This window comes from Gossypium hirsutum, chromosome D09 (assembly GCF_007990345.1).
Source record: "Gossypium hirsutum isolate 1008001.06 chromosome D09, Gossypium_hirsutum_v2.1, whole genome shotgun sequence".
Classification (NCBI taxonomy): domain Eukaryota; kingdom Viridiplantae; phylum Streptophyta; class Magnoliopsida; order Malvales; family Malvaceae; genus Gossypium; species Gossypium hirsutum.
In genome coordinates, this window is record NC_053445.1 from 50,082,145 (window position 1) to 50,100,496 (window position 18,352).

General features: G+C 31.8%; 3 protein-coding genes and 1 long non-coding RNA gene across 4 annotated transcripts; 1 reads left to right on the forward strand and 3 right to left on the reverse strand.

Annotated features, from left to right (window-relative positions):
• Positions 1-1,002: 1,002 nt before the first annotated feature.
• Positions 1,003-2,291, reverse strand: LOC107890597 (F-box/kelch-repeat protein At3g23880). Its single transcript, XM_041100252.1, has 2 exons — positions 2,038-2,291; positions 1,003-1,900 (listed from the first exon to the last, which is right to left on the reverse strand). Exons 1-2 carry the CDS (start codon positions 2,289-2,291, stop codon positions 1,003-1,005), a joined length of 1,152 nt encoding a protein of 383 aa, XP_040956186.1.
• A 957-nt stretch (positions 2,292-3,248) lies between these two features.
• On the forward strand, positions 3,249-4,765 carry LOC121220983 (uncharacterized). Its single transcript, XR_005918301.1, has 3 exons — positions 3,249-3,928; positions 4,258-4,448; positions 4,572-4,765. It is a non-coding gene; the product is annotated as an uncharacterized lncRNA (long non-coding RNA).
• Positions 4,766-7,025: 2,260 nt separating this feature from the next.
• Positions 7,026-11,652, reverse strand: LOC107892446 (F-box/kelch-repeat protein At3g23880). Its single transcript, XM_016817530.1, has 3 exons — positions 11,578-11,652; positions 8,043-8,200; positions 7,026-7,923 (listed from the first exon to the last, which is right to left on the reverse strand). Exons 1-3 carry the CDS (start codon positions 11,650-11,652, stop codon positions 7,026-7,028), a joined length of 1,131 nt encoding a protein of 376 aa, XP_016673019.1.
• Positions 11,653-11,720: 68 nt separating this feature from the next.
• On the reverse strand, positions 11,721-13,914 carry LOC107890596 (uncharacterized). Its single transcript, XM_016815104.2, has 2 exons — positions 13,076-13,914; positions 11,721-12,167 (listed from the first exon to the last, which is right to left on the reverse strand). The coding sequence occupies exons 1-2, from the start codon at positions 13,503-13,505 to the stop codon at positions 11,929-11,931; spliced, it is 669 nt and encodes a 222-aa protein (XP_016670593.1). The 5' UTR covers positions 13,506-13,914; the 3' UTR covers positions 11,721-11,928.
• Between the last annotated feature and the right edge of the window lie 4,438 nt (positions 13,915-18,352).

The following is an 18,352-nucleotide window of genomic DNA, read 5'->3' on the forward strand; positions in this document are numbered from 1 at the left end:
GGTATTAAAGAAACGGGAGGACGTGTGGAGCCTATCAAAACGTGTCACATGGCAAAAAATATCAATTTGGATACACTTGATTGAAGGAAGCTTAAATTTCAAACAGAACAGCAGAGAAACAAATTACATCTGCAATTAGATTGATAAGAAAACATACTCTTACATCTAATTTGAAACATATAACTACACAGTGCCTGCGAATATGTATACAGCAAAACAGCATTCAAAGTTAAAACTACATTAGCAGAACAAGTTGAAAATAATCAGTGACAGATTAACACAGTGACAAACATATTGCAACGCTAAAAAACATGACACGATTTGAGTGAAAATTATCAGAAAGTGGAACTAACTGTAACCTAATCAACAAGAAGGTTTAAGAGTGACAACAACAATGACCGAAACTGACCGAAACAGTGAGGAAAGTTTGTAGCTGAACATGCAAAAACTCCATCAGTAGCCCAAATTGGGAGTTATACTTTTCGACAAACAATGCAACCTGCAGCCCATCTTAAAGATTTAATTAAATGAATCATATTCCAAATCAAGTACTCCTTTTACGTTCCTATCTGTAAAGATTAAACAATAATATACATGAGCAGATGAGCATCTTTAAGACCACTCTCCTTGGCTGCCTAAAGGTGAAAAAGGCTAAGTGCCATCAAGTCATTCAACCTTTAGCTTGAAGATACAAATTGTGAAACAAGTTACAACTAAACATCACAAACATATAGTTCAATCCACGGTTGCAGCAACCAAGACAAAAGGATAGAGATTCCATCGTATCAGCAGACTAATTGAGGTTAATATATCAATCAACTATGATGAAAGGAACTATTCAAGATCCTAAACCAATATATATTCTCGTCCTACAAATTCAAGTAATTCAATATGATGAAACTAAACCAAATGGATGAACCAACAGAGAAGGCACAGAATAATTACAAATGCAAAAGAAGAAAGTTCAAATTCACCTTTATCTTTGTTAGCTATTGACACCATTCATCTATGCTGATTGACTACAGTCGGCGAAACAAGGCTCTCTTCATAGACTTCTTGTTGATCAATATAAGAAAAAGCATCATAAGGAAACATGGGAATCCTGAACATATTCTTCTCGGGATTGTACAGAAGCATATTCACCTCAAAACGCAACAAGATCTCACCACTTTTCGATACAGATAAAGGTGTCAAAAACATTTCATACCCAGGAATCGGTGTGTATGGAATAGTAACCAGCTTAGTCCAAGACTCTCTCTTTCCATATTCTTTCATAACCCAAACCTCAGCATACAATCTCCCATAACTACAAAGCACACATAGACATCCATCCAAGACCCCTAATATCCTTTCACCTGCACCGTTGCCATGGCACGGTTGGGTCACTTCCTTATACGTCTCCTGAGCCAAATCAAGGGAGACAATAGTACACGAACAATCCCTATATTGTCTACTTAAAACAGCCCAATTCAAAGTCCCATCCACATGTTTCCCAGCTTCACTAAAAGGGACCCCAAACGGGAAATCCTGAATCCTTCTCCAACAATTAGTTCTCATTGAATAAACCCTAACTATACTCTCGTAACCATCTTCAAAGCCCTTACTTTGATAACAAAAAACCCTAACAACTTTATAATCATCACCGGAAGCATCAAAACCAAACCCATAAACAGTATAGCAACCCCTCCTTTTCTTAAACCCTAAATCAGGCAACCTTTTGGAAACCCTTAAAGTCGGGTTTAATAAAAGGACTGTATCTTCTCTAATAGCTATGCAAATCAAGCCATTACATGAGCCCACAATCCAATCATAACGAGAAGCTTTCTTCGATGGGTATTCGATTTCCGTGGTATTAACATTTGGGTCCTCGAATATAGACTTAAGGGAGCATGATTTGATGCTGGATCCGGTTTGGAGGCTTGAAGTGTTTATTAAGACTCGCTTTTTGGAGAATTCGGGGTCGTTTGGGCTCTTTTGAGGTGCTTTTTGATGAAGAAATTGTCAGCTATGAGGGATTTCCAGGGTTTGGAAACACACCTGAAACGGAGGAGGGATTGAACGGGCAAATTCAAGAGGATTTCAAAAATTATTTCTTGAGGAAACGACTGCGGAGGAAGGCTGCCGTTTCTCGACCGTTTGGGGGATTGAGCAGAATCGTCGCTTTTGCGTTGCGGTGATTCAGGGCGGTTCCGTTTCTGAGTTTGTTCATTAGAAGAGGTCGAGGGCAGTTCTTGACTCGGCGAGCCGAGTCGTTGATTTGGTTGGGTCCGGGTTGGTTCTTGGTTTTCCATTTCCCGGAACTTATTTGACTGTCACACTGTAGTGGAGCATCTAAAAAAAAAAGGAGAAGGGAAAACTGTGTTCGGTCATTTATATATTTATATATATTAATTTAATAGGTTAAAATATGCTTCAAGTCCCTACACCATTCATACATTTGAAATTTAGTCCCTCTACTTTTATTTCTAAGAATTTAGATCATTCATTTTTCAGTTTTCAAAATTCAGATTTAATTATTAAATACTCTTAAACTTCTTTTGTTAAATTCAGTGATGTAACATTTTAAAAAAATTATATGTAATTTATGCTCTGAACTTGTTCAAAATGCAAGCCACGACCTGAGGACAATTGGTATTTGTTTTGCGATATTTTATGCTTCCTTTGAGATATCTTATTCTTACACTCATGCTTTCTTTGAGGTTTATCAATTTAGTGTTTGATGAGGTAACAGAGATCATGTTGGTATTTATGCATTCTATTTAGTAGGAAAATTTTATTGTTTCATGTTTGTGTTTGTTGATGCAGGATTAATCCTGTCAAACTTCATGTGTAAACAGGTTCGTAATGTTGCATTGGGGATTGTATCTCGTAGGATAAATTGGCAACAACTGACAATGAAGAAAGCGATTGATAGTAAGAATATACACTAGACATGGAGCTCTCGTTCTATCTCTCTCTCTTCATTGACTGTGTGTGTAGAGAAAAGATGGTTGTGGGGAGGGGGGTGGAGAGTAGGTTTGTTACGGTTTTCAGCAATACAAACTTAAGTCAATGGGCCATGATAAAGTTTAGGGAAAAAAATTCAGCAAAATGGCTAGCTTTCATAAATAAATTACAGATTGCACATATCTCTATTTTAAATACTTAGGAATTCAATCACAGTCTAGAATTACATATCTGACCTCCCCAGGAATGGTTAAATCATTATCATTTAATAGTAATGAAATTCTTTAGTGAAAACTTGCTGCTTCTTTATCTGTTTTTCCGGATCTTCGTTTTTTTCTTTATCTGTTCCCATGCATAGCTAGATATACGTACGAGGATATGACCCTTCAAGTACATGGACTAATTTGCAAAAAATTGTAGATACTTACGTTAGACACATAATCACATTGACACTCAAGGATCGAGTAACATATGCTTTTTTACTTGTAGAGGAAAAATAGAAGAAAAAACAATGAAATTTTAGGATCATTAATAGAAAATTATATGATTCTTTTGTGGTGAGACAATCAGGTTTAGACAACAAACCCAGAATTTAAAAAACAAGAAATTATGATTTTCAATAGGTTAGCTCTTTAAATAGGTAATTCTATGGATATATCCTTTATAAGTTATAACTTATTTATTTTCAAATTATTTTTCAATATTTATCTGCTTTAAAGATTTTAAAACTTTATGTACAACATATAATCTAGCAAATACTTTTTGACTACAGAGTTTTTAGTTCTTTTCCCTAGAAGTTGTTTTCTATCATATTGTGTGATTGACAACTGCATTAGACAAAGGGGCTTTTTTTCTGCCTTATCCGCTTCTGATTTCATGTATTCCTCACCTATTGTCTCTACGGGCTTTGGTTCCAGTTTTTGCTTCCTACATTCAGCGGATCTTCAAAAATATTTTGAAGCATGCAGAGTGAATCTCTCAGGTTCATATTCAGGCTTGGCTCTTTTCAATGCTATTTCTCTTTGCAATTCCTATCCCCATTTTTTTGTTAGGCCAAAAGGAAAAACTAACGTTTCACACATATGGTCATTTTAGTTAGTAAAGTTTCCTGAGTATGGGTAAATAGGTTTCTCGTGCCTTTGGTGAATTCATGATTGATCATCCAAATATATAGAAAATTTAGAAGAAAGTTAAACATAAATGTTTGGAACATGTACCCATAGTGAATACTCACCCTCGAACCTTAGTAATATAGCTTCCAATAAAGGTTTGTGCATGTAATATCTGAGCAACCGAATTGGTTTTGGACAGGTAATGATAGTTAGGGGATTCAGAGATGACAGTAATGCTCATAGGCTTCACTTCTTATCAGACTCATCAATTGGAATAGCAAATTTAATTGCTGCGGTATGCTGGATCAGTGTTACGAGTGCCGCCCCATTGTCCGAATATTTACTTGTCTGATAAGTAATTAATTATACCATCTTCATCTCCTCACCATGGTAATTCTCTCTCCAAAGTTGCTGTTGAGTGTTGACCTTTTTTCTTTTCTTTTTTTAAATTTTGGTCTTATTTTCACTCACCGTTGGTGATATTGTGATGTAAATGTTTTTGCATATGAACAGTTAAGAAGAGCTATGCAGTTAGTTGAAGTTGTGAAACACAATCGATTAGTAGTGATCACAGATACAAATAATGGATGTCAGAAACAGACTCTTCAACAACCTTTTGGGGCTCATTGAATATTCGAAGTATTTGTAGATTGCTATTATGGCATATTATCTATGCATAGATAAAGTAAAGCATTATATTCATTATCGATTCCACCTTTCATTATATCAAATTTTCTACTTTAGTATTTAAATTTTGATTAAAATATATTCTAAATCTATTTGAAATTTGTTCTTTTTTACTTCTATTTCAAGATATTTAATCCTTTTAATTTTTATATTTAAAATGCAAATTCAATTGTTAATATTTTTAAAATTATTCAATTAAATTCAAAATCATTTCTATGAGTTTTTTTTTATTTCAAAATATTTTTATTTAACGCTTAAGTTTTGAAGAAAAAAAGTAAAGGAACTAACTAAAATGTTAAAAGTAGAGGAATAGCAAATTTTAACCTTAAATTCTTTTTGGCCCATTTTAGTACTTCAATTTTGACTTAGCACATGAAGTTAACGGTACTAAAGAAACAGCAGGATGTGTGGATCCTACCAAAACGTGTCACATGGTAAAAAAGAGTATCAATTTGGATACGCTTGATTGAAGGAACCTTAAACTTCAAACAGAACAGCAGAGAAACAAATTTGTTGAGGGTTTGTTTCTCTCTTAGGTCCTTTGATGTGGCATACTAAGAACATATAGACCCCATGCATGTTAACACGTACCCTCACCTACGATTAGCACGTATCCTCCTAGTATGAGTTCGTCTGCATGGTGGCAAAGTGCATTGGTGAACCATAGTGGCGAAGTGCATGATAGTGAACTACCTACTTATTGAGGTAAGAAGAGATGGGCTGATCCTGGCCGAGTAGTGGGTCAGTTCAAGAACGGATAATGGCAAACACTATAACAATTTGTCCCCCACCTAGTCGAAAAAATTTACAAAAGATTTACAAAGTGGCTCTTCTGAGAGCTTGCAGAAGCAAAACGTGGGATCTTTGAATTGAAACTTACTGGATACGCCTATCGTATAAAACTTACTACGTACGACTTACCCTGAGGTATGAGGATACAGCTGTAAAAAATCAATTGGGTCTTGTTCTGTAAAGAAACGAACCGTCAGATTTTGAATCTCTTTAAAATGACCTACATTTAACACAAACTATCCAACCTCTTGGATTCCGAATTTTCCAGGAAAGAAGTGCCGTTGAGAAGAAGAATCGACGTTCAAAGGTAAAACTCTGAAATTTTCCATTTGACGTTCTGATTACTCTAGGTTTAGTAGGTCATCACTACCCGGCCAGGACAGGGCAATTTCTTCTTACCTCAATAGGTAGGTAGTTCGCTATCGTGCAACTCGCCACTACTCACTTATGCACTTCACCACCATGCAGGCAAACTCATACTAGGAGGACATGTGCTAATCCTAGGAGAGGGTAGTGTTAACATGCATAGGGCCTATCTGATCCTAGTACATCACATCAAAAGACAGAAGGTACGGAAATGTACCCTCATGAGAAAGAGAGAGAAAAAGAAACACTCAACAAAATTACATCTGCAATTAGATCGATAAGAAAACATACTCTTACATCTAATTTGAAACATATAACTACTCAGTGCCTGCTAATATGTATACAGCAAAACAGCATTCAAAGTTAAAACTACATTAACAGAACAAGTTGAAAATAATTAATGACGGATTAACACGCTGATAAACATATTGCAAAGCTAAAAAACATGACATGATTTGAGTGAAAATTATCAGAAAGTGGAACTAACTGTAACTTAATCAACTAGAAGGTTTAGAGTGACGACAACGATGACTGAAACTGACCAAAACAGTGAGGAAAGTTCGTAGATGAACATGCTAAAACTCCATCAGTAGCCCAAGTTGGGAGTTATACTTTTTGATAAACACTGCAACCTACAGCCCATCTTAAAGATTTAATGAAATGAATCATATTCCAAATCAAGTACTCCTTTTACGTTCCTATCTGTAAAGATTAAACAATAATATACAGGAGCAGAAGAGCATCTTTAAGCCACTCACCTAGGCTGCCTAAAGGTGCAAAATGCTAAGTGCCATCCAAGTCATTCAACCTTTAGCTTGGAGATACAAATTGTGAAAGAAGTTACAACTAAACATCACAAACATATAGTTCAATCCACGGTTGCAGCGACCAAGACAAAAGGAGTATCAGCAGACTAATTGAGGTTAATATATCAATCAACTATGATGAAAGGAACTATTTAAGATCCTAAACCTATATATATTCTCATCCTACAAATTCAAGTAATTCAATATGATGAAACTAAACCAAATGGATGAACCAACACAGAAGGCACAGAATAATTGCAAATGCAAAAGAAGAAAGTTCAAATTCACCTTTATCTTTGCTAGCTATTGACACCACTCATCTGTGCTGATTGACTGCAGTCGGCGACACGAGGCTCTCTTCATAGACTTCTGCTTGACTAATATAAGAAATAACATCATAAGGAAACATGGGAATCCTGAACATATTCTTCTTGGGATTGTACAGAAGTATATTCACCCCATAACGCAATAAGATTTCACCACTTTTTGATACAGACACAGGTGTCAAAAACATTTCAGACCTTTCATACGGCAAGTATGGAATACTAACCAGCTTAGTCCAAGACTCTCTCTTTCCATATTCTTTCATAACCCAAACCTCAGCATACAATTTCCTATAACTACAAAGCACACATAGATATCCATCCAAGACCCCTAATGTCCTCTCATCCACACCGTCGCCATAGCACGGTTGGGTCACTTCCTTATATGTCTCCTGAGCCAAATCAAGGGAGACAATAGAAAAATCCCCATCTTGTCCACTAAAAACAGCCCAATTCAAAGTCCCGTCCACATGTTTCCCAGCTTCATTAGAAAAGACCTCGAACGGGAAATCCTGAATCCTTCTCCAACAATTAGCTCTCAATGAATAAACCTTAACTATACCGGGATAACAAAAAACCCCAACAACCTTATAATCATCAACGGAAGCATCAAAACCAAACCCATAGACAGTATAACCCCTCCTTTTCTTAAACCCTATATCAGGCAACCTTTTGGAAACCCTTAAAGTCGGGTTTAATAAAAGGACTGTATTTTCTCTAATAGTTATGCAAACCAAACCATTACATGAGCCCACAATCCAATCACTATGAGACTCATTCTTCGATGGGTATTCGATTTCCGTGGTATTAACATTTGGGTCTTCGAATATAGATTTAAGGGTAAGGGAGCATGATTTATGGTGGATCCGGGTTGGGTGCGGGGGGCGATGTCTGCAATGTTGATTAAGACTCGTTTTTTGGAGAATTCGGGGTCGTTTTGGGTTCTTTTGAGGTGCTTTTTGATGAAGAAATTGTCAGCTATGAGGGATTTCCAGGATTTGGAAACGCACCTGAAACGGAGGAGGGACTTAACGGGTAAATTCGAGAGGATTTCAAAAATTATTTCTTGTGGAAACAACGGCGGAGGAAAGCTGCCGTTTCTCGACCGTTCGGGGGATTGAGCAGAAACGTGGCTTTCGTGCCGCGGTGATTCAGGGCTGTTCCGTTTCTGGGATTGTTCATTAGAAGAGGTTGAGTGCAGTTCTCAACTCGGTGAGCCGAGTCGTTGATTTGGTTGTGTCGGGGTTGATTTTTGGTTTTGGTTTTCCATTTTCCGGAACTTATTTGTTCAAATCACTGTCACATTGGAGTGAAGCATCTAAGAAGAAAACGAGAAGCGGGAAAATCTGTTCGGTCATTTATATATATATTAATAGGTTAAATTTTGTTTGGACTGAACTAAACTTGTTCATGGGCTTGAAAAAGAGAGGTTGGTCTGAAAAATGAGAAGATTTAAATAAAATTATAGATTTGAAAAATAGGATTGAATGAAAAAATAAAGTTTGTTTTCTAATCGGGTCAAGCCCTCTAGTAAGCTTTTTTTCATTATTTTGTTATTATTTTGCTATTATTTTATTGTTATTGTTTGGATATTGTATAAATCTTATTTTATTATTGATTTTATTACTATGTTAAAAGTGTTGGGAAATATTTATTTTAATATTTTTAGTTTATTTGATGTATTATATATATATATTTATTTATATAAAAATGTTAATACGATCGGGTTGGTCCAGACTCGAGTTTTAGTATTTTTATCCAAGTAAGGGCTTGAGCAAAAATTTAGACTCATTTTTCGAGTCGGGCCCGAGCCTAAATTTTGTGTTTGTCCCAGCCCATGGACAACTCTAGTCTCTATATCCTTCATACATTTGGAATTTACTCCTACTTTTATTCCTAAAAATTTAGATCATTCACTTTTTAATTTTTAAAATTCAGATTTAGTTGTTAAATACTCTTAAACTTTTTTTTGTTAAATTCAGTGGTGTAACATTAAATGTATATATATATATAAACTGTCTCTTGAATTGTAAATACCCAAGCCTAGGTATTGTGACACTTTTGCTTGATGTGGAGAAAAATGACTATAGGGATTATTTTTGTCCAACAATACTATTCAAAATACAACGTCTAGGGATATTGATCATTAAAAACTGAGTTGTAATCAACTATTAAAAGTCGTTTCTGGCTGAGTACAAAAGGGGCTGTAGTTTTAGGTTAGAAGGCTTTAGTTTAGGTTTTTATTTCATCTTTTTAGTTTAGGGTTAGCTTTCTTCTCTATCTTTTTAGGGCAGTTTATTTTTCTGGTTTTAGTGGTAGATAGTAATTAATTATTACTGTAGCTAGTGTTTATTTACTTGTTTAGTACCTTAAACTCCTCGTAATTTCAATTTAATTCTTAGAATTAATGCAACTTAATTTCCTTTTAGTTTCATCATTAAAAAATTGATTTTTAAGTGTTGTTTTACATTTCCTTTACTGTCATTTTATTTATCTTCAAGTTTGTTTTTAAAAAAATCCTATTTTTGCTCATTTCTCTTGCATTTACCCTTTAGCAATTTTTTTTATGTTATTATTGTGCTTTTGTTTGCTTAAGTAGGAGTATGAGTGGCTAAATCTTTGGTGGTTGGTTGATGGCAGTGTTGTTTAGTTAGCCTTTGGATCAGAGACTAAATTGTAATAAATTGAATTAAATTAAATAAACTTCAAAGCTTAAGATTGATGTTCCTAAAAAAAACCAAGGTAAGTGAAACAAAGTTTAGTTCAAGTGTGAAAGCCAATCAATTACTGTAGAGCTTAGTTTTTACTCATCATCAAAACACAAAGCCCAATCAATTTCATGCTCAAATGAATCATCAAATAACCACAAAAGAGGCAAGGGTTGAGAAATGATTGGTGACTCATGAAGAGGTCATTGATGAAGGTGATGGTAGCAAGAATATTAACATATCATCAGCCCAAATTAGTATTATATATGCACTTTGATAACTAAAAACATGTAAATCTATTTAATACTTTGAAGGAAAACTTAAAATAACAATGTATCTTTTTAGAATGAAGATAAAAGTGCAACAAAAATAAAGAACAAAACAACAAAAATAACAACTAAGCTAAAAAAGGAAAAACCTAGAAAGCTAAAACTAGTCGATGAAATAAAAGATGTTGATAAAAAGTTGATAAAAGAATCTCCTTTTTTTTTGTTATGCCTTAAATACATCAAATTCCCTAACCCTAACATTGACAAAAAAGACCTTAAAAGATGTGATGACTTCAGCTAAGTTTCACACAAAATTGCCCTACATTTTTTCACCTGTTAAACTTTGGTGCTGCAATACACATGTCAGTTGGGACAAAGTTGGCTTGGGGGCACTTGGTGTGCCGCAACCTGGACGACAGGCCACTGATTCTTTCACTTCAACAATTGGCTTGGAGACTCAACTTCGAAAACTTTTAGTCGTAATTGTGAGGCACAATGTCACGACACCACATACTTAGTGTCACGACTTCAACAACAGGTTAATCCAAGTTGAGTTTTTGGTGAAGTTCACTTCCTTGGGGTGATGGGGGGTTTGTGTTGTGATCCCCACAACAATTGAGGTCCTTTTTCATGTTTGGCCTTAATCATCTCCCTATAAAAGCTCAAATCAATTATTAGACTCTCAATAGTATAGTTTTGCCAATTTGAGTATCAAAAGAGATAAAATATAAGAAAAACTATCATTAACACTAAAACCCAAGAATCAATAAAAAAAAACATTAAAAGACTTGTAAACTATTTGAAAACAAGTTCATTAAATACTCGATTTTAGCTACTAACATTTTAGGATCTTTTAAAGAATAATTTAGGTTGATGTTATATTTTAAAGACTCATAAATTACCAGGACAAATTATTGTCTAGGTTGATGTGATTTTTTAAAGAATTATTTTTTATTTTTTAAAGATATTTTATTTTTAAAAAATATCTGTTGACATGACATTTTGTCATGATAACATGATGTATACATAGTTGCACATGTCATCGTCCAATTGCTTTGTCAATCACGTCAGTAAAATTTAACGGTCAACATTAACAGAAAAGCTTGATTGATTAAAATTTTCATCCTTTAAGAGTTCAATTGGGTGCTAAATTTTATCGAAGGTCTAATTAATTTTTTGATTTTATATTGAAGGCTTTTTTACTAATAAATCATACTTTTATTATATGAGTGAAAAAATAAAAAAAATGTAAAAACTTATTTAAAAACAATTGAATTTTTGTTGAAATGATAAAAATTGCAACTTTAAAAACTATATTATTTTATGTTTAAAGCTGAGTTAATAACTTTTTATAGGTATAACTTTGATTTTTATAAATTTGATATAAAAACATTTTTTTTTCAATTCTGCAATTAAGCACATTGATGAGGCAATTATTGGTGGAAATAAATGTTTTAGTTGACACCCTAAATTTGTAGAAAATGAATCTGATTATAAGTTTTAACAATTTTATTATAGGTTTTGATTTTTTTTTGACACGATGTCTAAATTTAAACATAATTCTTCACCAATCCATAAATGGAAAGATAATGCGCTTCAGCAGACTTGAACCCATATCTTACTGTATTGGCCACAATGTCCATAATTGACAACAATAAAAGAATGTTTAAAACCTAAAATAAAATAAAAAAATAAAAAGAAAACATAGATGTGGTATGAAAGTATGAACTTTCAAATTTTATATAATGCAATATTAACGTGTAAAAGGCTTAAGCAAATGTTGTTGGGATGCCGTGAGCTTTGGCATTTGCATTCCCATTCCCATTAAAGCCATAATAATCCATACAACAACCAAACTTATTTTTGTACACATATGATATGACCCCATAAAAGAAGTGTAATTTGATGAAAGGTTAATTTCACAAATAGTGACCCAGCTTAGTACTACTACTTTTTTTACTAATGGTAGCATAATTACTGCCCAAAATCTTGAAGCTTTGTTTAAGGATATCCATCTCACGTTTCATCTCATATCCTGCCTTCTCCATTGAAGCTAATCGAGCTTTCAAACTCTGTATTGTTTCTTCTTTGCTCTTCAGTTCCTTCTTCATATCTTCTATCATCTCCTCTTCCTCTGTTTTCCAATTGATTGCATCTCCTACATTCAATCATTTGTTGTTGTTCAACTTTTTAACTATGTAGCAATGATTGAAGCTTTCCAAATGAAAATTCATTACCAAAATCTAGATTTTTATCAGTGATATTCAACAAATCTAGACTCAGATTCCAACATTTGTTATGGTTTTTTTTTAATTCTTTTATGCCCTTTTATTAAATGAGAAAATTGCTTTGTAGCCCTTCTAAAATATTAAATCGTTCAATTTAAGCTTTGGTTAAATGAAAAAAATTTACACTTTTCACCCTTTCAAAAACTACAAAAATAGTCATTTTATTTGACTCAGATTACATTTTAGCCACTTATATTTAAAATGTTATATTTTAGTCACTTACGTTATCGTTTTGTTACGAAGTGATTACTCTGTCGTTAAGCCCCCTTACTTTCCTAATGACAATCCTACATAATAGTCCAAATGAGTTTTAAATGCTAACTTTAGATGAGAATAGATTTTTAATTAAATAAATTTAATTAATTAAAAATTTTAAATTAATTAAACCTTGAATTACGTTCTGTCTTTTCTTTTCCTGAAAAACTATTATCATCCCAGTTGGTCTAATTGAACATTCAAGTTAACATTAAAAATATATTTGGACTATCATGTAGGATTGTCGTTGGTAACTAAGCTTAACAACAGAGCGACGACTTTGTAACAAAATAACAACGCAAACGACTAAAACGTAATATTTCAAACATAAGTAATTAAAATATAATCTGACACAAACAAAATTGACTATTTTTTTATAATTTACTCTTTGTTAAATTGTATAAATATTAATTTCCTTAAAAGGATTCATGGAAGCTTTAAATGACCCAATTGAAAGTAATTAAAGAAGTGAAAGAATATGTTGAAAATGTGAGAGTTGAAATAATTAAAGAAAGATAAGTACCATGAGTTCTTTGAATGAGATCATCAAGCTCAGTCTTGATGGCAAGATAGAGTTGTTTCCATTTCTCCACAACTTCATCCCTCCTTGCCCTTTCCTCTTTCATTTGCTCCAATAAGTAACTTGTCCCAAGCAATGGCCACCCTTTGTCACATTTCTGAACCATCACCATTGATGAACCACCTTCTTCCATTTTCTTTATCTTCTCTTCTTTCTCATCCACTAACTTCCTCAACACCTTCACTTCCTCCTTTAACTTCTTCCTCTCTTTAACCCACTCAGCCTCTTTGCATGCATTAACCATCACTTCTTTCTCATAATATCTTCCCACTCTTCCCTCTTGGAGAAGCCTCATTTTGTCTGTCATCAATACCTTCACATTCCTCCTCCCATGGCATGGCTTCCTCTTTTTCTTGCTATTAGAGGCTCCCATGGTTGAAGAAAATAATGGGAAAGTGAGATAGGTTTTTAGAGGGTATTTTTTTTGGGGGGGGGGATTAGGAATTAGGGAAAACAAAGTGTGTGAATGACATAATTCCCTTACCACAGAGGCTCCTCAATTAATGAAGAAAAACAATAAAAAATAACAATGCCCCTTTATCCCCCACATAGAAAAAAAAAATCAACAATATTTGTGATTAATTTGTGAGTGATAAACATTAGACAAACTTTCCCTCAAATAATTGATGGGAGTGTGAAAAAAAGACCCGTGAAATAGGCTATTTCTTCAAGTTTACAATAAGATGAACACACAAGACAATATATGCAAAAATAAAGGAAGATAGTGGGATTGAAAAGGGCAGACAGCCCCTTCACTACCCAAATGACTTTTTGAAGCAAAGATATATACACAATCTAATTATTACTAGTTTAATTCTGTGATTATTAAATACATAAATTAAAAGAAATTGTGCCATGTTAATGGTCCTAAGGACACTATTGTAACTTGCACCAAAGAATACTATCCCTTTTGATGTGACCTTTTTCTTTCATTCAATGCATGGCAGTAGTAAATAAAGTTGTTCATTTAAATTTATCTATATTTATAAATAAATAATTTAAATTTATTAATTTAATATTTAATATTTTAGATAAATTTTTTTATAAAATTTAGTTTTAAAAAAGTAATATATTTTTTTACTATTTTCATAATATTAAATTATATAATATAATTTTATTATATATTTTAATTATATTTATTTTTTTGTCACAATATTTAAAACTATTTATAATTTTTTTAATATATAAATTAAAAAATAATATATTCTAACATACTCAAATTCACGTTCATATAATTTGAAAAAAGAAACTTAAAAGAATGTTCTGTTAATCCAATCTAATAATTAGGCTTGGTTCCCAATTCCCGAATTCTAAAATCATTTGATTTGATTGGAACCGACCTTTAATTTTGGTGAACTAGAGTTTAGGTGCAACCAGAAATCATTCTAAAGTAATTGTGTATGTGCTATAGAAGTTGTGAATGTGATGTTCCAATGCCAGCTTTAGATGGCCCTACATCCTTTCAAGGACATGATTAGAAAGCTTCATAATTGAGCAATTTTCTCTGTTAAATACCTCAAAATTTAGCTCGTGAATAAGGTCTAATCTCACATGTATAAACAAGCAAAAAATTCTTTTGCCTATTTACAAGCTGAGAAATTTCTACACAAGTGCTATAATGTTACTTGAGAAAAGAGCCAAAAGTTGAAAAGAAGGATATGATGGGTATCATTTTCATTGGAGAAAAGGGGGAAAAAAATTTATCTACCATTCATTTCCAATCTTCTTCACCTACAATTTACTGTTTGAATGCAAATAATTTTCTGAGATATTTTTCCTGAGAAAATTCTGCTATCCAATCAGGATTCTGGTGTACAATTCCTCCCCTCCCTATAGTTTAGGGTAGCAAATAGACTTGAAATTTTCAAAGCTTACTAAAACAGCATGATTTCATGTACCAACACAATTCATTTATGATCACACCTTACCCCCCTCGGATTCCCTGACTGCAAGAAAATATTAAAAGGACTTTGAGTGTAATTAGCTGCTTGGAAACTGTACATCAATGCCAGTTTACAAACTACATGTCCATTTCACATTAATTTGGAGAATGGGGAATTTGGAACTTACTAATTTCCTACAGAATAAATAAATATACTAAATTAGTCAAAAGAATTGGATAAGGACTAGGTTTTTTTTTTCCCCTGGGTTGGGAGGATGTGAAAATTTTAACTAAAAAAATTCACTTCGAATGAATTTTACCATCCAATTCAATTATTTGCAACTTCATTAGTCTTAATATCGAACAGTCACCCAGAGTATATTATTCAATTTTGATGCCACAAATAAGTTGACGTTAATTAAATTAATAAAACTATAAAAATATTTTTTTTTATGTTTTATACTTTTTAATATATATACGGATCCAAATATCCATAAGTTTAAACACCATAATTACGAAAGCTAATATCTTTTACAGGTTTTTCCCCTGTTATAATTTAATCTATTTTTTAATTTATATTATTGTTAATTAATTTTAAATTATGCATTTATTTTTAAACACACTTTTGTAATCTAAATTTATGGTTTTCGTATGCATAAGTATATGATAAGATTTTTAGTAATACTAATGATTTTTATTCTCAATGGTAAAGCTAGAAATTTTTTAGGAAAGATTAAGGTAAAACTATAAAATATTAGAAGGGTCAAAATTAAAAAGTTTGGGTTAAAAAGACTTAAATTATAAATTATTAATTTTTAAAAAAGCTAAAAGTTTATTTTTATTTATTAAAAATAGAAAATATTTATTTTCTGAAGGGGCTTAAAATTAAGCTAGGGGCCAAAGCCCCCTTGCTTATCCTTATTATAATTTTTGCTAATAAAACTTTAGTAATACGTTTAATTATTCAAATTATTTTCGTATGAGTTTTTTTTTTTATGAAACTCCACAAGTAGGAATGAAATATTGCCATATGTCATAAAAATATTAAAATAAGGGTCTGTTTGATTGACGGAATTGATTTTCTGGAAAATCATTTCCAACTTTTCCAGCGTTTGATTGGCGGAAAACATTTTCCATTTGGAAAATGAATTCCAAAACAAGGGGAAATGGGTTACATTTTAAGGAAAATGTCTTACCCTTTCAATTTCCGTAAGACATTTTCCGTGCTCTCCTCTCTATCGCCTCCTTCATTCTTTCCTTCATTTCCGGTAGAAAACTGCTTCTGTTTATCGATTTTCCAGTAACTTGTTTTTTTAATTATTCAATACTTTTTTAACACAATTACAAATAATTTATTTGATATTAGTTTTTTTCAATTTATAACGATTAATATTGTAGCTTAATAATTGAGTATTATTATAAATAAATCATTGCAATATATGTAAAAACAATTTAAAATATAAAAATTTATTAATATATATTAATATATGTAAAAACAACTTTTCCGGAAAATATTTTCAGGAAATCTGCCAAACAGCAGAAAATATTTTCTAGTAAATCATTTTACAGAAAAGTAAAACATTTTCCAGAAATCATTTTACGGAAAACATTTTACTGGCAATCAAACAGACCCTAAATTAAAACAAATATTATGATGTATTAAATTTTACTTGTGAAGTTAAAAAAATTTATTAACAACAGACAGAATACTAATCCCTTTTTTATATCTAAAAAATATATTAAATTTTAGATAAATTTAAAGTTGAATTAGATCCAACATTTCAACGAAGATAAGCTCTTTCAACATTAATACCTAAATTTAACTATGGATTATAGATACTTTAAAGGCAAATTCACCAAGTTAGCTTATTCTAGTAATACGTTTAATAATTTGATTTCTTTAATATTTCAACAGAGACAAGGGCTTCCAAGGTTGTTTTCATTGTTCGCCTAACTATGAATTATGTTCTACCTTTTTCCAAAAAAAAAAAAAAAGAATTATGTTCTACTTTCTCAATTACGAGGTTTTGGTTTATTGCAAGAAAGATTCAAAGTCCCTTCTTACATTGCCATGTCTCTTAGCTATGTTTTTCTTTTTAGGTAAACTATAAAAATAAACACTTTTATTTGCTTCAGATTATAGAAGTAGTTAATCTACTGTTAAGCTCTGTTATCTTCGTAATAATAGTTCTATGTGACAGTCCAAATAGGTTTTAAATGTCAACTTGGATGTTCTATGTGACAGTCCAAATAGGTTTTAAATGTCAACTTGGATGTCCTATGTGGCAGTCCAAATTAAATTTATTTAATTAAAAACTTCTTTTTATCCCAACAACTGGACATCCAAGTTGGCATTTAAATCCCATATAGATTGCCACGTAGGACTTCCGTTACAGAGGTAACGAAGTTTAACGGTAGAGTGACCACTTCGTAACAAAACAATAACGTAAGTGACTAAAATGTAACATTTCAAACATAAGTAACTAAAATGTAACATGAGGCAAACAAAAGTGACTATTTTTATAGTTTACTTTTTCTTTCTACATTTTATAAAAAAATGGTGATTTTTATCCTCCTACTATACCTAAAATTTAAAATTAATTTTTATTCTCGAATGTCTATAATAACTCGGTCCTTATTTTTTTTTTATAATGTATAGTCAAAATAGTTAATGTTGTTGACTACTGCAATTAAATTTTTTGCATGAATGTTTTTAAAAATATTATTTTAACAAAAAAAAAGTTATCTTGACATGAGTTATCAAAATTATTAACTATACTAATATTTTAATTAACTAATGACATAATTTTTCTCTTTTTTAGTTATTATAAAATAATAGTAAAATTGCAGTTTCGATTCTCTACTATGTTAACATTAGATATTTAGTCTTTATACTTTAATTTAACATAATTTGATCATTTACTTTTACAAGGTCATTAATTACTCCAAATAATTTACATCATGTGATAGTTATCTTATTACTTTACCATCACATCTTTTGTTTATATATATTTATAACCATGACAAAATGACATGCCAACAGATTTTTTCAATAGATTATCATTATACTTCGCTGAAATTTTAGATTTAATCTTTACTTTAACTTTTTGACATAATTTGATACTTTAATTTTTACAATTTTATTGATTAGCTTGAATACTTTATTTTGATTAAAATGATGTAATTTTTAAGAATTGTTAATGCCATTAAAATTATCAATTAAATTCACTTCTATTGTAATGTCGTTTTGTGTTACATAGTTACCGTATGAGTGTTTTTTTTTTCAATTTCAAAATATAACTCAAGTGAATTTAACAGAAAAATTTAATGATATTTAT